The sequence below is a fragment of the Lagopus leucura genome, unplaced genomic scaffold, assembly GCF_019238085.1.
Source record: "Lagopus leucura isolate 7727_CA_CO unplaced genomic scaffold, USGS_WTPT01 Super-Scaffold_806, whole genome shotgun sequence".
NCBI lineage: Eukaryota > Metazoa > Chordata > Aves > Galliformes > Phasianidae > Lagopus > Lagopus leucura.
Window position 1 is genome coordinate 2,061,634 of NW_024962260.1, and position 24,444 is coordinate 2,086,077.

Consider the following 24,444-nt stretch of genomic DNA (forward strand, 5'->3'; position numbering starts at 1 on the left):
GTTGGAGAGGAGCAAGGGTGGTGATGAGGACTGCTGAGGACTCAACTCTAAAAGTGGACACTTATGTGAAGTAATCAATCCAACAACAGCAGACCTAAGGAGTGCCCAAAGGGGGAAAGCATCACAGAGAGCCTTTCCTCATGAATAGCTGTTGCTTTTCATAACAATGCACAGTGAACATGAAAAGGAAGCTAGTAAAATAATGCAATAACAGATTGCTGGCTAATGGAAACAGCCACCCCCTAGAACCAAAGGCTGACAGATGTACTTCATAACTGCATGACCCATCCCAGCCCTTGTTCACCCACTGCTAGGTGTGAGCCCCTCTGGCTTTGGCCCAACTCTTCTCTTTCCCTCTACATCTTTCACCATATGATCCATACACAACACAAACCTTTCCACTGTCTCAAAAGCTTCACTGTCTCACTTGACAGTTCTACCCATTCTCAATTTTTTCCCTTCTTTCTTAAAACCACTGCTGAAATTAAAGGCTCAAACTAAGCACAGAAGAGACAGTTTAAAGAGGAGGAACATGAGAAACTTGTGAACTCAAGACTTCAGTTGTAGTGATGAGACTGCTGCTTCAAGCAAAGTCCCCATTTTTGCTCCTACACGTTTCTCCACGCTCTCTGCTGCCAAACACGCCTACATGCAATATTTTTTCCTTTTTCTTTCCAATTCAAATTCCTTTTTTAGTCTGTTAAAATAGGCTCGGTGTTAAGAACGTGGGCTGTGGAGGATGGAAAGCAAGGCAAGGAGAGAGTAACAGAAATGCCCTGAGCTTTTGTCCAACTTGTTCTGCTTTAAAGTGATTTTTTTTCTTATTCAAAAATAAACATTTGTCCCTATTGGGAAGACTGAGACGATCACTTCTCTACCTGATGTCATGATGAAGATTCCAAGTCTTCCTGAATAAAGATATTACCCTCTCTTCTGACCTTATCTATACAGTTTTGTTAGAATGTCAGAGATCTTTATGCCTAGATGCTGGTGAGACCTCATCACACTGCCAGCACTGGAGGAGAAAGAAGAATGTCAGAAGACGAATAACACCAAAATTACTTGCACAAATAACAGCATCACTTCAAATACAATTACAGAAAATGTTTTGTGGTTGTTTAAAATGGATACTAACTTTTCAGGTGTCCTGAGTATCCTAAGCAGGTTGCTGCAAAAGTAATGCCTCCTATTTATCTCCACGAAAACTACAACAAACAAAAATAGTACAATAAAACTAGTTGATAAAGCAAATTCTCAGCTACAAAGCTACTGCATTTTCAACACAGTCACCACCATTAGCTGTGTGCTTTCACCAGCAATGAACATGAGCCTGCATGTCTCACTTGTAAATATCTGCATGGCTGTCTGGAGCATGGCTGCCTTCCACACTGCTGTTGCCACAGCTGAAATGTACATCCACCCCTCACTGTGCTCATGTCTATGGCTGGTCTCTGTAGATACTCAGAACTGTCACTGGACGTCAATGGGAGCTCAAAATAACTAAGACTAAGTTTCTACTGAGGAACAACTTTCCTTAATCTGTAAATTGACGTGCAGTCAGACCAGCACTGCCATAAGAAAGCACATCTGCTTCCTACCCCCACTGGATCCCACCCTGCTAATACAAGCCTTCATGTAGCCACACAGACAAGCAAACAAATTGAAATAAAGGCTTAAAGGTCACCCATTCTGCTGGTCGCTTCTCAGATCAAAACTTTACCTTACATTCTGAGACTTTATAGATTAAGATAGATTGGCAGAGAAGAAACAGAGGCAGCAATGGTCCCCACATCATGGAACAGCTACCATGGGGTCAGCTGCTTCCAAGGATGCAAGTTCTCCTGTAGTGACAGTATCTTCTACTGCAGACACACAGGGACCACCATGGGCAGCATGACATCTCTGGAGCTAATGACTGTGACCAGTTAAAAATATCTGAACAAGCAAAGGCTGGGAAACTTGTATCAATATCTACAAGCACGTATCATAATTTCAGATCTTATTCTACATACATTTCTGCAATTTAGTTGAATCCATTTATATAAGTTACCCAAACTTGGATATCCTAGTTTGATAAAATAAGAGCTGTTAATATTACATAGAAACAAAAGGTAAGCTTACGTAATCCCTGTACTTCTAACTTACACATACAACTGTAGGCTTAATGTAGACTATGAATATCAAGGTACAAGTTATTTCACTTAATTTGCCTTCATTTTCATTTGCTGCAAATCCACCTTCTAAAGAAAGCGAAGATGCTGCTCATACTTTAGAAATGAGCATGATACAATTCAAGGTTCTTTCTACATGAGAACTAAAAACATTTTGAACCTTCTTTTTTTTGGAAATGGATTTGTAGGAGAAAGTAACTTAGCAAGGAAAGCTATTTATAAAGTATATGTGATAGAGTTACTCTATGCACTTAGAGCACCACCCACCCTACCTGAGAAGGGACTCCCATTCAGTTAAGATTCGCTCAAGTCACAGTTCACACAACAGAAAAGCAGGATGGAAATCAAACTGACTGCACTTCTCAGGCTTGGTTTTCTGCAACTAACCATTACTGCTGCAAAAGGTCTGTTTTCAGAAGGACACTTATTTAGAGGCATTTTGACAGGTCATAAGGAAGGACATGTATCAGCTGATTACTTGCTCATCCAGGTATGTTGATTTAATCAGCACCCATTAGAGCATTTCTGACTCCCATAAAAATACAACTTGCAAATGCATTGCAGAGTCTCCCCTTTTTCCTCCAAGGCTTATACCAAAAGCTTCACCAAGGAACATCACTGTTAGGACAGGGAACTAAACAGGGCTGCATTTCAACAAGACAAGCATGCACGCTCCCATAGTTAGTGTGGATGTGCTCGAGCTCACAGTCAGATTTACAGTATTCTTGGATAGCAGTATTGCACAAGTTAAATAGAAGCCAGGCAATTAATTTACGCACATTCACAAAGTGAGAACAAAACTCCCCACAGGCCCACTTGCTGCAGCTCCTCAAGCCTTAGATCACTCTCTATTCAGAAACTGACCAACACAGCCCTATGATTTCACATTTGATTACCATCCAAGAATCTATAAATTTAAACTATTGGACAAAAAAAAGGTTAGGAGTCACAATTAGATGGCTGAACACTCATGACTCATGAGTGTTACTGAACTCATGAGGATTTTGTCCCCAGCCTAAGGAGTGCATTCATAACCATGATGTGGCAAAACAAAATTCTGCTGATTGTGTCAACGTATTTGTAAACAACCTCTTAAAACAGAGATAAGAAGTGAATGGACACTGGGGGAACTGTTAGGAATTTCCTTCTATTACAGGTTCCTTTGATCCGAAGAAAACAGGAAGCTGTAGTAGTGGAGACATCCTCTCTTTGTTAGCTTCTACTCAGATGCACATCCTCAATTACACATATCCTATTAATATAGAGGAGACCCTTCAGAAGGCCCTGGAAGAGAAATAAGAAACAAAATCCCTCCCTGGGGACCTTCAAGCCTGCAGAGGAGGGATGAAGTGCTACTTTTAAGCAAGTCTACACTATTTTCTGAGTGTCTACACTGTACTGAAATAAAGAACCAGTGGCACTGCTAAGTTGTATTACAGCATCTTCACAGAATGGCCCGGGTTGGAAGAGACCTCAAGGATCATCAATCTCCAACCCCCCTGCCACATGCAGGGCCACCAACCTCCCCATTTAATAGTAGACCAGGTTGCCCAGGGCCTCATCCAATGTGGCCTTGACCCAAAAGTAACGGGGAGGGGGAGACAAGAGGACTGCAGATCAGCCTACAGGTGACAGGTAGCGTCACCCCAGCACAGTGGATGCAAACACACAACAGGTAATTTGCAAGCAACAATGCTTTTCCCTTCCTCTGCAGTAAAGCTACACTGCTGGAGCATTGTGCAAGGCAGGCAGAGGGGAAGGAGTCCCATTGTGCTGTCTGCAGAGAAGACAGGAATTCTAGGAGGGGAAAGGTTCCCTTTGAAGCACATGGCACGAAGAGCTTCCCAGTGACCATGGCAACAGGCTCAGTGGGTTCCCAGCCTGAGAACCAGTGACTACAGCCATGCCTGAAAAACAAAAAGTCTAAAAGAAGGAAAGAGAGGGGGAGGTGGTGTTGGGGTGGGGGAGAGGGACTTGGAGCAGAATTAGCCTGGCAGAAACTGAGCGGCTCCCTGGTAGGCAAATCCAGCCAATAATGCTTGCTGGGTTCACGGGGTTTCCTTTTCATTTCCAATGCTTTCTTCTTCCTCTGTCACTCCCCTCCCAGCCCTATTCAGGAGCTCATGAGATCAGTAAAACCCAGGCCTTTGCTTCGCCTGCACGCAGCATTGCCTCAAACAGGGCTGCACTGTGATCAAAGGCAGCGCTAAATCACGGCTGCCACACACACCTCTTCCCCCATCAAAGCCCAGTTTTCACAGGCACTCTAGCAGAAGATGATTTCCCCCCCTTAAAAAAAAAAAACAAAAACCTCTTGTGCTTTCATTACAACACACACATCTGACAAAGAAGGATGAACAATTCAAAAATCTGTACGGAAATGGACACATTAAATTCTGTACATTTACCAATCCCATTTAGCAGATGGATAAAGTCAGGCAAAGCCACTAAGAAACACAGGCCAGGGTCTCACTAACAACCACCACAATTAAAGAAAATCAACAATAGGAAAAGTATCTTTGTAGCAGATTTGCGTGCCATGGAATTTAGCACTGCAGACAGCTTTCAAGTATTCTCCATATTCTACTTCACAGTACTCCAAGCTTCCCAGGGGATCTTACATACATCAGTTTTTCTTTTGCTACTCAACATAGATTTATCATTTGCTCTTTCATATATGCATGCATTTTACCACACAAACACTCACAATAACCTCTTCTACTACCATAAAACAAAGGGCAATGATTTTCAAGGAATTTAGACTCTGGAGGCCCAAGGATTCCAAAGGGAGACTACAGAGATAAAAATTTGCATTTCTCTGATAGAGATATTAAGATCCACTCGTTAGCAGCAATACCTATCCTCAATTACAGCAATCAGTCTCCTGAAGGGTTCAGGATTCTCCTTCCCAGAAAAAAAGTGAATTAGTATGCCTTCTGAGAAAACTGTGCTTAAGAACAGTAAGATGCTTTCACTTTAACTACTTCTGATAATAATAATAATTTGATAATAAGCTTTATTTGATTGAGCCACCACCACTCTGGCCATTTACTCTGCTTCTACTCAATTACCACTACTGTGAGCTTTCGCAGGGCTTCATTAGACTCCTACGCAGCACAGAATGGGCCATGTGCTCATTTTGCCATCACCACCCCCTAACTGAGAGGGGACATTCTTTCCCTGAGGCACCAAGTGCAAAAAACAGGCAAAATGGAAATACTTCATGCACTACAAGAGGTCTCATTTTATTCCATGTTGATTTTTCTCAGAAAGAAACTTCCAAGGAACAGTTAAAAGCAGCGTTTACCCCAAACTATTCAATCCATACAGCCCACAGAGCCCCTTACCTTTCCTAAAACAGTGAGGCATGGCTTTGGTTCCAGCTCAGGCTGTTCCAGCTTCACCACTCCTACCCAGCCATATTCATACAGGTCTTCCTCATCATTGCTATTACACAGTCCGAGTGGATGCATCTGAAACAGAATCAGTAAGAAACCATCAGAAAAACAGTGTAAATCAGAGAACATGCAGATTGCTTTTGAATTCCTTAGTTTATAACAAATGTTTATTGAAGTACACCAGAAAGACCGAAATACAAGGCTGCAATTATGAAGAATTCCATGTTTCTGAAGCATGCTATCAGTTCAAAATCTTGGAATGTCATGTAAGGTCATTGTCACCTTACTTACGAAAAATCATTTAATGCCTATAATTAGAAGTAATTGTAAGTCCTCATCTAAGATATAAAATACTTGAAGGTTCCACTTCAGCTTTTCCTTGCAAACTGACAAAAAAAAAAAAAAAAGCTGTTTTGCAGAACCACTCATAAAAGCTTTACAAGCCAGATTCAGAGCTGATGTTTGAAATGCATTAACTTACTTGCTTTAATATTTGCACAAAACCAACTGTCACCCTTTCGAACACATCTATTGCAATTCAAAATTAGATGAGACGCTTCCTAACTATTTTGGAATAGTCACTATCTTCTCCTCAACCATGAGAGAGGCATCATGAAGTGATGAAATTCAGTCTCCTTCTTGGCATTTATGTTGTCTGGTGTATGAAACAAGAAATACTTTAGACACTCTCTTCCTCCTCCCCTCAACTCTAAGTAGCTCTTCTAGTTCTATTATGACCAGGAGCTCACTATGCACCAATACTGTAAATTTACTTTATCTGTTCTAACTTTGATGTGCTTTACTGGCATAATTTTGTGCATGAGCTAGGCTATGGAACAAACTTCCCATGCTATTTCACATGTTCCCCTTATTCTGCCATCTCTTCTGTTTCACCAGCTTGCCCTTTCCACGTGCATCTCTCATCTTGCAAGTGACTCAATGCAAGATCAGCTTGTGGAGCCCTGACTTTGTGAATAACTCAAGTAATTACTATGAAATAGGGGAAACACAATGGTAGCACAATGCGGAGGTTTTCCTACCACCCATTTTTCAGGATTCATCACCAGTGCATCTGTATTCAGAGAAAAAAACAAGTCTCAGCAATACTAGGCAGAGAGAGCAGAATCCTCCATCTAACTCCCAGCTCTGTTTTTTGTTCTGAGTTGCTATGAGCTGTCTGCCCTCTCACACAGATGAGTTCAACTCATTCTGTTTAGAGTTTGAGACAGGAACCTTGAAGTCAGGACCTGATGGAGCAATTGCTCTGTGCTGACAAAAAGCAAGAAAAGAATGAGGTAGTGGAAGAACTCCCTCCAAAATTACCAGGGCACACATTCCAACATAACCAGGCTCCAAAAGGAGCCCGTGGGAATCTTTAAAGTCAACAGAAAACGTTCATCTATATTAAAGTCTAATGAAACAGAACTGCTCCTATCAGTCACGCTCTGAAACCATAACCCAGAACCTAACCCTAACCCCGAGGTTCCTAGTTTAACATCCTTGAAATGCACTTTGGCACTTTCCATGCGTCTGAAAGGGCAGAAGCAAAAGCACTCCTCAGAGGTGCTTTTCTCCAAGGTTACGGTGTCTGTATACATTGCTGGGGGTTTAAAATAACTTCAAAAAGGGCCGCACCAATTTTAAGTGGGTTACTGTTACAGAGCAGACAAACAGCAAACTGACAGCAAAGGAGGAACACTTTATGCTGTAACTCAATCACCTCAAAGCAGTCTTGATGATTACACGACAGCTTTCACCCTTTGTCCTTTTTTTTTCCCCCTGAGTGCCAGGGTGAAACATTATAGTGTTACAAACCTCCTCCAGGACAGCTCCACATCTTTCCACATTCTGCCATGAGATTACAACAATTGGCCTTTCTTTCTTGGCCATACAAAAATACTGTCTCCATCCACTTTAGTCCAGAAATCATCTTGGAGGAAGGACAAGAACTTAATATTCCTTATGCTGTCCCTTTTCTCTAGAACACTCTTTCCATAACAGCTTCCAAGCTATCAGCAGACCTTCAGATTGTAGACACGAAATGCACTCTACAGTTACACCCCTGAAAGCCAGGACAAGTCCAAGGAGGTTAAAAGAGCCTCATCTCCATCTCTTGCAAAGCCTGGGCTTCCTTCCCTTTTAAAAGCTAGAATGACAATACTGTATGACATCTCTTCTCCATTAAGAACACCCCAAACTCCTGAGAACAGGCTTCTTTTCTAGAGGCAAAAAGCAGCAGATTGTGCATAATTCCAAAGACAGGAAAATACGTGCAGTACAGAGCAGGAGTCCTCTGAGGGCTTTCTCAATAGCCAGGAATTTGCAGTGCCAGCCAATTGCTCAGGTACCCTGCCTTGTGCATTTCACCTTCACACACAGCTTTACTTCCGAGATGTCACAGCCACCAATTCTTTATAATTGTAGATTTCATTATTAAATAGAAGAAAAGGAAGAAGTTTTTCAACCATGATATAAATATTAAAAATGCAGTTTGGGAGGGGGAAGGTCAAGGCAGAGTAACTGAAGCAGACATCAGCAATCTAATGTTTAAAGCACTCAGGTTAGCTACATGGTGCTCAATGGGAGGGTGGTTGGACTAGATGATCTTGCAGGTCGTTTCCAACCTTGTGATTCTATGATTCTATGGTTAGAAGCCTGAGGAAAAAGCACAGCATAACTACTCAGAACAAGTTCTGTTTCCTTGTACTCTTCTGCAGCAAGAGGCATGCCCAGAAGAAACAAACACTGGAACTAACCAATGATGATGAATGGCAGAAAAAAAAAATAGGGAGCAATCTGAGACACAATAAGGACAACCAACCTGTTGGCTTCTGAAGCCCTATTTCCATACACAAAGAGCAGAGCTATGCTGCAATGGAGACTGCCCCATTTGATCCCGCCTCCAAGAAGCCATGATCCAGCAGAAGCTGAAGAAGCTCACCTTCCTGGATGACATGGACTCTAGCTTTGTGTCATAAAATCATTTGAGTTGGAAGGGATCATCTAGTCCAACTCTCCTGCAATGAAGAGACACTCACAGCTCCGTCTGGTGCTCAGAGCCCCATCCAGTCTGACCTTCAGTGAGTGCCTCCAGGGATGGGGCATCCACCATCTCTCTGGGCAACCTGCTCGCCCCTAAAGGAACAGCGAGACCTCCAAAGAGGCACTCATCTCCTTGTGGTTTACCACTCACCACATTCACTGTCTCTATGGTTCTGCAGGACAGAACTGCCGGTCTCTTTCCCGTGCTGCATGAAAAAACATTGGTTGACAGCTTCCAAAATCAGGAAGGCTGGTCACTCTGACAGCATAACTTTGCAAACCTCCTGCTTTCCAGTCAGAAGGAAAAAACGAAGACAGGCTATCCAGCCATCCAGAAGAGATACTTAAACAGGCATATGTTGTCCAAAAACCAGAAAGAAATTTGGAAGAAGTTCTCTCGCCCCACCAGATCAGCAAAGATGGCTGAGGCACTGCATGCATTCAGAAGGCTCAGCAGAGTCCCACGTGCTTACAGCAGCCTTAAACAAAACACGGATGACAATTATAGCTAGCATTAGCTGATGTATGCGTGTCATGCAGAAGGTATCAAGCACTAAGATTGAAGCCCGCAAACTGAATTTTGGAATATGCATTAAAAAACAACTAGAAACAACAACAGTATGTGTAACTAAAGGAGCAGTCTGTCTGAAAGGTTGCACAAGACTTAAAACTGAATGAAGAGTATGAAGCTGGGCTGCAGAAAAAAACACTAAGATTGAGGTATCGCTCAGCTCTCAGTACCAAGATTTTCTAACAAATTTGACTTGTACGCAGCATTTACTGGTCACTGTATTGCATTCTGAAATGCCTTAATGAACACCACCAGTCCCTGCTTTTCGAGCCTTGTACAAAGAGTTTGGTTTCTGAGGAAGTTTCTGAAGTCCCCTTGTGCAAAAGTGTAAAAAAACAGAACCCCAGAAGTGTTTGTCAATAAAGAGGAAAAAATGAAGCAGGAACTCATCTCCTCAGGACAGAACTGGGGCCAAACAGTTTTATTCACCCTGAGGGGAAGAGAATTTCAAATTCTTGTCCAGATCCATTAACTGTACCCACTTAGAACATTAGTTTACTCAGACTATAGCAAGGTTGTGTCACGAACTAATGATCTGCTTAAATAGATGAAAGCTGTGTTTGTTTGCTAGGCAGAACAAACAGCTGTCAAAAAAGAACCCTCCTTCAGCATGGCAATGATGGCTGCTACTGCCACTGCTGTCTATGGACAAACAGAACTGAGAGCTATGTAGACTCCATAGTACAACCCAACCCAGGCACAGAGCTTTTCCAACCTTGCACATCCTAACATTACATGGAAGACTGAAACAGGAGAATAGTGAAACTATAAACCACCACACATTGGCAAAATAATCGTGCACGTAAGAAACCTCAAACCCAAATGCAAAATCTAGCATAAGCAGTAAGCAAAACTAATAGGGTGCCTCCGGCACTGTGTGGGCAAATATAGAGGACTCACAAGGCTACAAACTCCCGAGCATTCTGTTGCATCACAGTGGAATCTCACCAGAATAATTAACAAAACAAATTACATTATGCCATCAGTACTTCCTCAGTCATTTTTCAGGAAAGGACAACTGACATTGTCAAAAACATTGTCCTGTTCAATTAAAAACACGTGGCTGAACTATCCCTAGACTATTCGCTCCAGCAAATCTTGAAGACTTGCAAGATCAACACAGCCCTGTGTAACCACAAACACATTGAGGGAACCCATATTAAAGTACTCAGAGTCAGCATTTTTAATCAAGTAGCATGATGAGGTTGATGTTAGATTGTACAATTTACTCGCTCATCTTCTCATGACCAGATCCTGGAATTGTGATCTGTCCTCAACCTCCAGTACAATAAGTTTCCTCCTCCTCTGGTTCCTCCTGTGTTTCAGCAACTCCTCTCATCTACTCACATTACTCATTTTTTAACACATATTATTTAAAGTTCCACTCAAACCATATTCTCCATCAACCTCATCCTGATCTCAAGGATACAAGGATAAACTACCAATGGCAACCTAATCACCTTCCTCAAATCTCTGTCTCTAGCTCACCTGCCAGGAGAGGATACTCGGTTTCCCCATTTCAAATCTCTTTTTTTTTTGAAGTGTTGTAAAAATGTTAGGCAAAACAGAGAAGCGCTGTTCTGTCTGTTTCTGTAGAGAATGCACTTCTTAATCCGTTAACTCACTAACTCCCATTTTACCTACTGCAACTTTCTTCTCTTTGAAGGCACCAAACCCTACAGTAACTCCTCTGTTTCACATTTTTACAGTTACCCTTTCAGTCCATCACTCTGAGTAATCAACTTCCACTCAGGAATTTCTTTGCATAAAATTCTGCCCATCTTCCCATCACAGTCAATTACATTTCATTTACATTTCATGCTGAGACTCTAAGGCCTAAAAGCAAAGGAAGCTTCCCTTCCCCTCCCCCCAGTTCACACTACAAGTAAGGATTCCAGAGAGCCTCAACAAAAGAAAAAGGGTACACTCACACCATGCAAAGATCATCAGTGACTGCAACCCAAGGCTTTAAGTCCACGTGGTACACCATGACAGCTGATGTTTATTGGCTGGGGTGTGGTAGGACAGTCACACACCACAGTGATCCCAACAATGCCCCCAAAAAACCAAACTAGCATGTGCATGCCTTACACAGTGCCAGGAGTCTGCACACAGAGTATGCTGTTGCTGTAAATGGGTTTTATGATTTCAGTTCCACTGAAAACACCACAGTATGAACAGACCCCAACTCTACACCTGCCCTGCCAAGACATCGGTGCTGAGGAATACAAACCAAGACCGAATAACGTGACCTGGACAGTTCAAAAGTCTGCAGTCACACACCTTCTGAGAACCAGCACTACCTTTCCAAATAGATCTCCCAATGTCTCCTTCTGTGCTTAATTCTCTTATAGAAATCAGGTGTTTCATCGTCTGACGTACAACAAAGGAACAGATACAAAGCAGAGGATATTCTTCATTCATTTCCAATTTAGCATTCAGGGAGCTTCCCACCCAGGTAACCATTTATATTCTTTTAAGGCTCTTTCACTTCTGACATAGCAGTATACTTCAAGATGCAAAATTAAAGTATTTTCCCTTTTTAAAAAATTACATTTAGTCACTCACATTTAATGAATTCTCATAGTTTTGCAACAGTAATCAGAAATGACACTTCTGCAGGGATTGGGTGAGGGCCGACATGACTTTCAGCACACACCTCCCATCCTCCAGGCAGCTACCATCCATCCCTCCAAGCATACACAGGGAATTTACTCAAAGTGAGAATTTACCAGGACAAGAAAGGGCAGAAATGTGAAAAGAGCGAGTTTAGAATGGCTCACAGACGCACGCTGGGAGAAGACTGAAATTTACCTTTGTAGAGGTGAAGCTGGAACAACTCCAAGACCACTTTGATCCACAAAAGAACACGGAACAGCCCTGGGGACATACCCCTGACCTAAAGGCTGTAGGAGAGTATTTGAAAAGACACAGCACGTTGTTGTTTGTGTGCTCATACGAAAATCAGTGCTACGCTCAAGGTGCAAATCATATGTCAACCTGGGAGCACAACTTTGGAAATCGTGTACTTAAGGTACAGAGCCAACACCTAAGCTAAAGCTAAGACACAGGCTGCACTGACAGCATGCAAGAAGGTGGGGAGCTTGTTTTAAAGAAAACACACAGTGCAGCTCTAGCACCAACTGTAGACAATCTGTATCAGGTTCTCCAGTGGGCAGGAGATACACGGTGCATTAGTGTGCTAGGAAAAGAGAAACTGAGACCTTGCTAAAGGGTCTGTATGGACTGTATTTAAGTACTCCCTGAAATACACGCTGAAAGCTACATGTTAGAGGCACTTTTCAAAGAGAACCAACCTTGCAGTTTTCCTCATTCTTTACTAACGTCACTGGACTATTAAAGCTCACGTTCACCCTCACCTCAACCTACCCATGGAAGCCATTTGTTCATTCTGCTTTAAAACTAAAGAGATTATATGGAGAGTAACAGACTACTTGAATAGAAGATCAGGAAGGAGCTGAGTAGAGAAGGCTTAACATTTAAAAGACCCTGGACTCCTATCTTGTAAATATCCTATTTCCTTGGTTAGCTCAATTTAGACAGCTGGAAAGCTGAGCTCTGCAAATGCCAACTTTAGTGCCAGTTCCAAGTATCAAACTTGCTACAAGAAGCTACTAGAAATCTCTCCTTTTGTCATTCTCTCACACGCAAGAGAGAAGAAAATCCTCATCCCCTGCACTATCCCTGCTGGGGTAGGATAGGGACAGGATAGCAGAACAGGTAACACCCTCCTGCTCAGCAAAGGAGAAGCATATGAAGTGCACTTGCACTTTCTCTGAGCTCCTACAACACAGGCATTCTGGAGGCTTCATTTAAAACAACAACAAAAAAATACATCAGTTTCATATCCTCTGGTAGTAAACTAAGTACACTGCCTTTTAAAAAATGGTGAGTAAGCATCTCCCCATCCCATCTTCTCACAGAGTCCCAGAGAGGTCTTAGCTGAAACACCTCAGCTGCAGACATTTTCCTTTGAATTGTACAGGAGGAAGCCAAGGGTTTGTGGGCTAGGGGCCAGAATATGACAAAGACTGAGGAATCTTCTCACTTTGAAGTCTAAAGAGCTCGTAGGACACCAGAGAGAAAGGCTAAATGAGAATACATAAACAAAAAGTCAGGCCCAAGGAGGATCCAGGGTGTTTCTGGGTCACAGACCTGTTTCACTTTAGACATCTGCTCTGTCTGGTTTCCCAACTGAAATCCAGACCACAGTACAACAAGTCTGCATATTTGCTCTTCACCACTACAGAACTCCAACAGACACTGAACAAAAAATATCATGGACAAACTAGAAAGGCAGCAATAAAAGTGAGTAATTGTTTTATATGTGGGAAAAAAATTACTAGCGATTTCAAATACCTGCAGTAAAAAAGCAAATTCAAAGAAGTACTCTGCATAAACCTCTATAATTGAGCAGAACTACTGAGACTTGAATTCCCTACTGCTTTAGGATCTGAAACAACAGATATACTGATATACCATAGCTTTCCCACCTGAAGCATGCTTGGCACGGGCTCAGCTCACTCCACATGGGTTCACATTCCTTCACCAGACAGGCTTTTGAAATAATATGTATGAGGTTTTGCAGTGAAGGCAAAAGAAAACAAGCAAACCCAAATGAGAAGTCTATCGTCAGGGAAATGCAAATCCTACTCCAAGTGTTCCCTCAGAGAAGGTACATGTCAACTAAGAACTGGAAACTAAGAGGTAGTGAGCCTCCTTTCTAGCTTCCCCTGGGTGCACAGAAACTGGAAAACGGATGGAATAGAGAAGTTAGATGAAAACCAGAGGTGGAAAAGGAGGCAAATTCCCAAAGACAGAAATAGAAAAACATTGTTCAAACATGCAGACTTTCCTACACAAATCTCAAAGTCCAGATGACACAAGATGCTAAGAATAATATGTATGTTAACAGCAAGTAGGAGCGACATGTAGATCTGCTACTGAATGGGGTCGGCACAAAGCAGTAACAAAGCAAAAAACAAATAGGCCTAGCTGGCACTGCAACATGATCCTCTATTACCTTTCAGGTATCACAGAGACCAGGGAATGACTGGAAAAGTGTGAATGCTACACTTATCTGCAGAAAGGAAGATACAAGAAGCTACAAAGCAGTCAGTCTTACGTCAGTGCCCGAGAAAATTACGGAACAGATCCTTATGGAAGGTACTTGTAGGTACATGATGGATAAGACAGCGAGTAAAAAAGCCTGCTTGGATTCACCAAAGATAAACCAACCTCAATACCTTTTACAATAAATCAACTTGAAGATCTGTGTATGCAGTCTACCTCGATTTTAGCAAATTGTTTTACATTGGCCTCCTTAAACATCCCGGTTGATAAGCTGCTAAGGTATGGACTAGACAGGCGAGCCAAAAGATGGTGGGAAACAACTTAAATTGGCTCAGAGTCTTCAGTTAGCTCAAAGGTGGCTAATGGTTTAAGTTGAAGGGGCAGCTACTCAAAGCTGGAGCTCCTCAGGAGTCACTACTCAGGAGGTACTCAGTACCCTCATCAACAACATCTGAGGCAGCATCTGGAGCAGAGACAAAGAGGGTGCATCTCTGCATGTATATGGCCAGCAGATAAACAACTGTGATCATTCCACTCTATTTGGCACTTTCTAGATGACCCTGGAATGTCTGTCCAGTTTTGGTTGTAGAAGATCCACTGAACGGTCATCAAGATGATAAATGGGTTGGAGAACGTGACACATTAAAAGAGTTGAAGGAATTCCATTCTTCATATTAGAGAAGGCTCAGGATGTTCTGTCTTCCAGGTAGCAGTAGAGATGATGGAAGTAGTCTTTTCACAAGGGCACACGTTGACCAGACAAGAGGCAACAGGCACAAAAATAATTCAGGGAGAATTATTTTTGGATGAAAACAATTCTTCACTGTAAGAACAAGTAAACATTGGAACAGGCTGCCCAAAGTATTGGTGAAATATTCCTCACCGGAAACATTCAAGATTCAGCTTGACAAGGCCCTGGATAACCTAGGCTAAAGATGTACTTTCAATGGAAAGCTGAATCAGATTATCTCCAGAAATCTTTGAACACAGCCTCTTTAAAACCATACTTTGATTCTCCTCTCTGTCCTTCAAATTAAGGTAAAAATCATTTGCAAAAGCTATGCACTTGCTTTTCTGTGACTTCAGTGAGCTTGTCTGATACCTAAAACAATTCAGCACTCGTATCCCATTAGACAACAGATAAACTTCCCATTACATAACTTCAACTGTATTACAGTGATTTACTATTCTACCAGACTAAACAAAGAACTACATATAGAAAGAAAACTCCGTGCATAGCGTCCAATTCTCTGCAAATCTTCAATCCCAATTTACCAGCAACAGGAACGAGTACATAAAGAATCATAAAAATGACAGGGAGGGTGAATACGAAAGTTTTAAATACTAAATTCAGCTTCAACAATAATTAAATCACAAACAGGGAAAAAATAGAGAAATCTGAAGAACTGAACTGCCACTATTCGGCATCTACAACTTCTTCCCAGCTAGCCAGTGTCAGCTATTTTCAGACCACACACTGAACTGCTAACTGATCGTGCAACTCTGTATAGCTTTCTACATGTACTGCGTGTGGGGAAGGTTGGTTTATTCACTCTACTGATAGACACAGCCTTTTTAACAAGGTGAAAGCCAGAAGCACTTCATCTTTTGCTCACGAACCTTAGCTGTACAGAACAACAGTCAGCCTCCAGCACAAGTTAAAACTTTAGCTGGTAAAACAGTTTCTTTTTGCTTTCAGATGCTTTTGTTTGTTTATTTTTTGTTTTGAGGAAGAACATCCTGCCAAAACCCAAATCACCACAAAATGTAACATTATAGGACCTGAACATTCCAGCAGTGCGTTTTTCTTGGCTATCAGTTGTGACCATGTGGTTCGACCCAGCGGTTAGCATTGAGCCCACAAGTGGGTTCCACCAAACTTTCTCTATAGCAGAGCATCAAGCATTCCTGAAATCCTCTCACAGTCCACTCTACTCCAGGAAGTATGCCAAGAGAGATGATGAGAAATCCAGTCTGTGCTGTAATTAAATGTTAAAACAGAGATACGCAGTTGAAAGCATCCACCATGCAAAACAGCTCAGTAAAATTCTACAACACAGACTGGCCAGCATTATATATACAGCCCATCAGATCTTGTGAACACTAGTGGTAAACCTTGAGCAGCAGCCAAAATAAGCAGGGACCAAGACACTGGCACTGACCTAATTGGTCAGCACGCTTATCACCTGAACCTAGAGAGTAGCACCATACCTTTGACACCGGGACACCAAACCGTGTCTGTGACTAACAGACCATGGAAAGTATATGGGAGCAACTCACCTGTTCCACTGCTCAGCCACAAATTCCTTAGGAGAGGAAGAAAGCTGCCAGCAAAAAGACATACGTAGCAGCAGCAGTGTGCTCTCAGACACTGTCCTGCCAAGGTTGCTCCATGAGGTACGCAACAGACAGACACAGCCCATGCACACTAACAGATATGTAATTGCAGCACATATGCATTAGATTTACTGCACAGAGATCAAGTTTAGCTGAGCAATTTACTGCGACAAAGCAGCTGGACACCAAATATCCCAAACACCTTGCAAGGGAAGCTTACATACTGTTCTAACAGAAACCTGGACTTGCATTCCTTCAGAGGGTCTCAAATGCATAATTCCAAGAAGAGATGCAAGTCTGAGATAAATTTGAGGGTAGATTTCTTCTCTCAAGAGCTTAAGTGTTTTGATTACACCGCATTTTCCTACAACAGTAGCAACAGAGCTAACAGAACAAAGTCATGATTATAGTATAGTTTTCCCCCTTCAAATGTGCAGAAAGATGCTGGCAAGAGATGCGGGCATAATACCACTGAAGATGGAAAAAGAAGTAAAATCAGAAGTAAAACAGTATATTCACAGATCATTTGGGCAAGAGAATGCTGCCAGTAGGTACAGAGTAAAATAAGAGTTCTGGAACTACACAGAAAACAGCAATCCTCAAAAAATAAACTAATGGCCAGAACTTTAAACAGAGTCATAATTGGCTGGGAAAAAGTAGTAGTTCGTGAGATGCAAGGTAATCCATTTGTTCCACAGCACTCAGTGGAGACTCAAAACTGCCAGTATCAGATTAGTGTCATTTAATCACTTAAGTTTAAATTAAAGGCCTCATATGGAGCTTCAAATATTTCGTAAGCAAGTTTTCTCTCAAAAATGGAGTAGTATGAAGAGATCCAGACTAACACTGCACAACAGAATGGGGTCTATCTGTTGAATCCCAGAGATTATTCAGTGCCTGGAAAGGATGAATGTCACTATACAGCAGAGAAGTAACAAACCAGTTCCTCAGAACTGTTTGTATGAAGACTCCTTAAGGAAATTTCCAGACATGTGAATAAGGCAGGTTAATGGCATTTATAGAATATATACAATTTGATCTAAACAAGCTAAGAGTTTATTTAGAAGCTAATGGTTTTATTCAGGAGAGACTTTCAACTCACGCATGGACTGGAAGAGTAACTAGAACAAAAGCATGTGCTGTTTCAGTAGTTGATAACTGCACAGTTACTTCAGGCTGCACAAGACTCACTTTTCTTCTCCTTCCTTTTCTAGTCTGTTGTGTGACCAGAATTGTTAAAGACAAAGTCAGAAAGTCCTGTCTTCTTTACAGCAAGCCTACTGGTTAGTTTCATCATGATCCAGTCAAAAAAGAAAGCATTAGTCTGTTAAATTCCAACGTTAATTAGCTATTCACCTGCATATTCTTACTCCTTACCCAGAAACATAAATCCTTCTGCATATCAGTCCACAAGTCCCAGTCAAAGCACTTGGAAGACTTAGCAAGCATCAGTTTTGCTTGGTTTTCTACACACTTGGCACAGACACACCAAGCTGGTGCTGCCTACTACCCAAAGTTCAGGTGCACCTGCATTACCCACACCAGCAGCTCCTAGAACACAAAGAACGAGGTTTAAGCCTACATGGCCTACTTTTGTTCAGGCTGCATAAGAATAAGCAAATCACATGAAGGTAGTAGGTTCAGAAAAGACACAATGTTTGGATTTTCTCACAAGCAGCAGAAGAAATGCAACCATCCCTGCACTTGTCTCATTAAGCCTCATGCCCAGGGAATAATCTGTTACCTTTATTAGTTTACATCTTTTGATTACTACTCCTAATTGAGGTTAAAAGGAGGCTGGGTTTCCTGAAGAGATGACAGTACCAGGGCATCCAGTTAAGAAGCATTCCAGGTAAGGATGAACTAGTTACATGCAGAGATCAAAGGCACTCCTCCAACATCCTGCCCTGACTTTAGGTGCTGTGCTGCACTCAGGCACTCACACTGCATTCACAGGCACACCCAGTTACTTGCAGGACATTTTGCAGTGAACGTGAAGAAATGTACATCATTCCTGACTTTATTCATCAACATTCAATGGCAGGTGTCAACCATTTTATTCTCTGTGCCCAGAAACCTCAGACTGAGTGCTGATAAAGATAAGTTAAAACGATTTGATCGTGGAGAAAACACACGAGAAAGAAGGTGGTAAAATGTGTAGAAGTAAACAGTTCCAGTGCACTGTGCTAGGACAGCTCACTTGTTAACATTTCACTATGAAATTGGACACTTATGCTTTGTCCAGCCTATGATACTATTATCCTTCAGCCCTTCTTCCACTCCAAAGAAGAATTTGGTTAGTATTTAGTAATGTTTAGTTGTTTGGACTTCCAGAAGTTGACACACAGTCTGTGCAAAATGCAGCACAGCCACAGGGCTTCATTCTCTTTCCGTTTTGGACCATAATCTTCATTAACAAGGTGACGTATCTGCATTGTCACTGAGAGAACGTGTTTCAATGGGGCCAGAGGGAGAGAAGAGGAGCACAGAACACGTAAAGCAGCCTTTCTGTGTCTACAATTAAGAACAACTGTCCTCAAAAAAATGGGGTGTGAGAGGAAAGGAGCTAATAGGAATAGATTCTTACAGGAAGAATGCACTGTCCTCATCACATAACTAATAGAACTCCTTTTGTCTTATACACAAACACCAAGCAGGATCCATGCATTTCTGCCAGAGGCTGCTCTCTATATGCATGGCAACATTTTAACCAAATACAGAGGTAGAAGCCAAAGAGGAAAAAAGTTGAGAATGCAGAAAGAAAAGAGGCTTAAAACGCACAACACTCCATCCCATCCCCCCACCCCTCATGCCAACCTCTCATCTATAATCCAACACATGAGAGACAACAGGCAAACAGCAAGAGGTCATCTTCAAAGGGCTGGTTGCCAAGGGAGGCCAGTGGAAAGAGTGCAGGCATGTCCCCATCAAAGTCCAGCAGCTGCGAGAGAGCCACAGAGGTGCAGCTTCCCCTGGGGCTGCAGTGAAATTCAGAGATGGAGGACAGCACTGGAGCTGCTCCAGCTAGAAATATCAAATGGGTAGCTTTGCACTTTGCAACAGGGAAAGCACAAAAGGGAAAGAGCCGAGATGTTTGCATCCTTCTATCCACCCTGTTTTGCATTTCAGATAGTTGAAATGATGTTTAGACTCATCAGGACATATCCTGTTGATAACAGCAGCAGAAGGGAGAAGCAGGCGGATGACAACACATAGGATAGACTTTCTGTCCTATTCAAAATTAAGACTTTGATTCACTGATTAGAAGTGGAACAGGGAGAAGGTACAGCAGAGGACGTACAACCAGCTGCAGTTTCATTACTTCTCACAGAAAACGAGAACAAACCTTCGGTTTGAGCTTGGGACAGTGATCCAAACTAAAAACTGTCCTCAAATATTAGCCAATGTATGTATCATGCTGGGTAGAAAATAATTCCACGGTATTTGTCTTCCAATTCATTCCTAGAATCCTCCTTAAAACACGAAGCAGGGGAGCAGATGACACTTGCTAAAGTACAGACACTTCTACAATGCACATTTTAGAGCAGCATGAAGTTTCAGTTGGCATCAACAAACAGCAGCTTGAGTGAAAATGCAAACGGCAGAGTGACGTGCTCTGAACAAATACTCTGGTGTCCAACGCAAAGGTCAATGGAAATGAAAGTTCCAGTATTTAGTAACTTCTTGATTACCACCTTGATGAAAGCCAGTCTGGAAGAACCACCCAGGAAGCAGAAGATATTTGACCTGCACTTCTATTAGTCAACATGGAAAGAGTTCTCAAAACCAAGACACAACAGTTAATTCCTTACAGATGCACCCTATCTCTTTGGTCAGCACACGAATTAAACTTCAGATCACATCATTTAAGTTGAAAGAGACCTGTTTATTGCAAATCCCATCGCCTCCCTGGGCACCCTGTGCCAGTGCCTCACTGCCCTCAGGGTAAAGACCTCCTCACATCCAATTTGTCCTCTTCTAGTTGAAACCATTGCATCTAGCTTTAAATACAGTTATTTAGTCAGATCCAATGCCATCATTGATACCAGCACAAATCTCTCTGGCTCTCTGAAGTAGAGATGAAGTAAAAGCCTCTGCTGTAATTACCTGAGAGGATGCTCAGGTGTATGCAAAGGAATAGAATTGCCTTTGCTCCATGATAGGAAGAACAGATAGGCCTACTCACTGGATCTAATCCTAACAGAAGATGGAGGTAAATGGATTTCTGCTCCAGATATTTCCCTGTGAGACCACATAAAAAAAGCATTCCTTTCTTCTGCTTAACTCCACCATTCACAGCAAATGGAAAACAAGTCCCTGCACAGAAAGAAGTGGAATGCTTAGGGGGGAAAAAAGGAAAAAGAAAAAAGTTGTGCCTAGTGTTATGGCACATAAACATGGTACAAAGAGTTGTTCCCAAAAACAACTTCCAGATTAATAGTACTATTTCCCTATAAAAGAAAATACCTGCTGCACTGGCTTCTCCAATTCAGATAAAATAATGAATAACTGCACTGTTTTCAGAGTCTATTACATAAGAACTTAGAGAACATTGAGACCTTCTATGTCACCACGTGAGAAGGAGCATTTCAATTTGCTGGAAGAAAAATGCCCTTCTTAAGAACAGCCACCTGATGGCAGCCTGTGGCTTCAGTCCTATTGTTCCAAGTGGCAACTGGCAACCATTTTGAATGAGATGAGCTCTATGTTAAACAGCTTCTGAAGAACCTCTGTAGTAGGGAGCGAGAAAAGAAAAGATTATTTCACAGTTATTCTAACGCTAATGTAGCAAACTGCTGAAATAGTCACTGCAAACACTATCATTTAACTGATCATGAAACTTTCCTTTTTCAACCTCAATTTGATCCAGTTTGTAGAGCAAACCAGGCTAGCTGCAATTTTCCTCCTTTCCCCACCTCTTGCTAGATTCCTTCTCCCAGTGGCCATTAACATGGGGACTAGTCTCTCTTTCAGACTACCCCTTCATTTCCTCTCTTCCACAAAAACCTCTTTTTTTTTTTAAAACCAACTCCTGTAGCACTGGCATACAGCCCACTCTAACAAGTCCAGTAGAGCTTACTGGCTCGTGTTTAGTGCTGTGTATCTGCTGTTGGCACTCCTCACCACGGAGGTATGCCTCGCTGAATGGGAAATCAATGGTGTAAACTCTACTCCAGTCACGCAGTACTATGGGGTGAATGAATCCCGTCTGTAGGATGTTTCCCTCACACGTTACAAAAACTGGACAGTATGCAGCGAATGAGGTAAGTTACTATGAGAAAAGAAAACACGATGTTGTGGTTAAAGCAGCTGAATGCTTCCCAAGAGACTGGATTGCTTCCTCTGCCAGAGTTCCTCTGCAAACTCGGGGAAGTTATAAAAGCAACGGTGGAGGGTGTGCTCAAATAGCCATCCAGCAGTGTCCTACCTCCACCAGTGACCAACTGCATCAGTCTAGAGAAAAAAAGGCAGAATAGATGCTTCTTAATTAAGGCTACCGATGACGAAAAGATTTCCAGAGGTGAGACCTCACCAGATCATTGGGTTTAATGGGTTGGGTAAGCAACACATTTGTGTTCCATAATTTTGCCTAATTTATTTTGGACAACATATGCTTTTAGCTTCAACACCATCCCACATTAACACAAATTGCCGTGTTAGAATTATACATGATTTTGCTAACGCCAAGGCTGCTTTGTTAATTTCACTCATTAGACTCTGGAAATCCCCACATATTGTAAGGAATAGCCAATAATTGTTCCTTAGTCACCATCTCTACATCAGACTTTATTCAAAGTCTTAACTTGTGTCATAAGGCAAGTAAATCATAAGGTGTGATTTGTTTGCCAGCTTTTTATTAAAAAGTCTTCCATTCCAATTTTAGGATGCACTGACTTGAACAGCATGCAACGTGCAGACATTTGGAGGCTGGACGTACCCTTAAGATTTTGTTTCACTCTGCTCCTTACCTAATGATTCCAACACAATCATGACATTTTACTGTGGAACTAATGCAGTATCTGACTTCAAATCCCTACTTCCTGCTGCCAGAATCAGGTGCAATTCCAGGCCAAGGAGCCGTGAGGTTTCTCTGTGTTAAGGAGTGAACCCTTTACTCCCACCATTCTTCCTTGTTAGCTCAGCATAAGCATTCAGCTTGCTATTTCACACACTTACACAGACTAACAAAAGCTTCCTGTGCAAGATCACATCATCTTTCAATAAATAAACTTCCTAAATTAGCTCGCTGTGCTGGAACTTAATATTGTGCACTGTGGATACATCTATGCTACTACTTGGCTGATGACTCCACTTTCTATGCTGCCAATCCAGAAGCGAAAGGCCAAGACCTCCACAACACTTAACGCTGTTCATGTTTGGCTTTAAGGACGTGTTTTGTTTCATATGCTTTAAAGTACATGCATGGAAGGAGAGCTGTTGGAAAGAAGTCCTCCCTTTTCCTAGCCACTGATCACTGCTACATGAGGTGCCATTAAGTTACCTCTCATAATATTTTTGGAAATGCACAAACCTGTTTAGACACAAAATTCTGTCACTTGTCCTGTTCACCAGTAATCAAACATGACTGAGCTCATTACTTCAAAATGAAGGGACTGACAAAATTCCTAGATTTTAATTAAGATATGATATGGTACATACAGAAGTTTAGCACATTTCCTCTCGCATCAATACATTTTTCCAGCTTCTTTAAAGAAAGGAAGTGTAAATGATCAGACTTTGCAGTTGATAGCAGTACAGCTCAGCTCCTACATAAACTCCCTCAAGTGGAAGTTTGAGTAAAACCTGTTGAAGATCAAACTCATCTGCTCGCTATCATCACCAGCTTCCTGTTCATTCACAAATACAGGAATGGTTACAATAGAGCCATCAAGACAAAAGATAGCTTCACAGGGAACGTCTTGCAGAGGAAGATTTTACATCAGCCTAACACTCCTTTGTTCAAAGAGCTCTGAACATTAATAGCAGCTAAAGACAACGCAGCTGCTGCACAGAATTAGAAAGACAGAAAGAACAATGACTTCCTGGCAACGTATTTTCATCCATAGTTCAGAAAGAGAAACCTATGAAACTTACACTGACCAGTAAGGATGAGACAATTCTGGAAATTCACTCTTCTTCCTTCCATTTGTGTTAGTGAGCAATTTAACTAGGTGTCAATTAAGCTGCTGTTCTAGGCCTCCTGCACTGCAATGCACCAACTCAGACTCCTTTACTCTTCAAAAGTAAGTATGATGTCATAGCATTAAATGGTTGAAAGGGCTCTCAAAAACAGGATCTTGCTGTCTCAAAGTCAGATAAGCAATCCATGAAACAACACAGTGGAAAAAGAGTGGGTGAAATAGCCATCTAGTGCTTGTGTGTATTAGCTGATGCTAACAGGAAGTCCTAAGGCACAAGTCAGTAGAGCCTGGAAGCATGTGCTGCAGAATTTTCCCCATGTGCTTTCTTTAATCTTATATTCCTTCTTAAGTATCCACAACTAGATTCTGCCAGAGAAAGTCGCTGAAGCAGATTAATTTTTAGGCTAACTTGGTGTGGCAGTTGTGTTAATTCACGTGGCTGCATGAATCGAAAGGCCACAGATACTGCTGACAGAAGTGGGAGAGCACTCAGTAGAGCACACAGGAATCAGCCAGCATCTCTTATTTTCATCCTATTGCTCTCTAAAAGGGAAACCATGGGGATGCCATATTAATAGTTGTATCCTGCAATGCATTTTCTCCTACAGATAGAAAACCTGTTTTACCAACTGTTCTCTATTACAACAGACCAGATTACTACAGTTTCTTAGAATCACAGAACATCCTGA

General features: G+C 41.9%; 1 protein-coding gene across 1 annotated transcript in view; it reads right to left on the bottom strand.

Annotated features, from left to right (window-relative positions):
- The window catches only part of ZNRF3 (zinc and ring finger 3), a 72,596-nt gene that overhangs the window by 23,646 nt on the left and 24,506 nt on the right, over positions 1 to 24,444 (bottom strand). Inside the window, exon 2 of the mRNA XM_042865560.1 lies at positions 5,519 to 5,644. Within this exon, the coding sequence (XP_042721494.1) occupies positions 5,519 to 5,644 (126 nt within the window). The remainder of the gene's footprint in view (positions 1 to 5,518; positions 5,645 to 24,444) is intronic.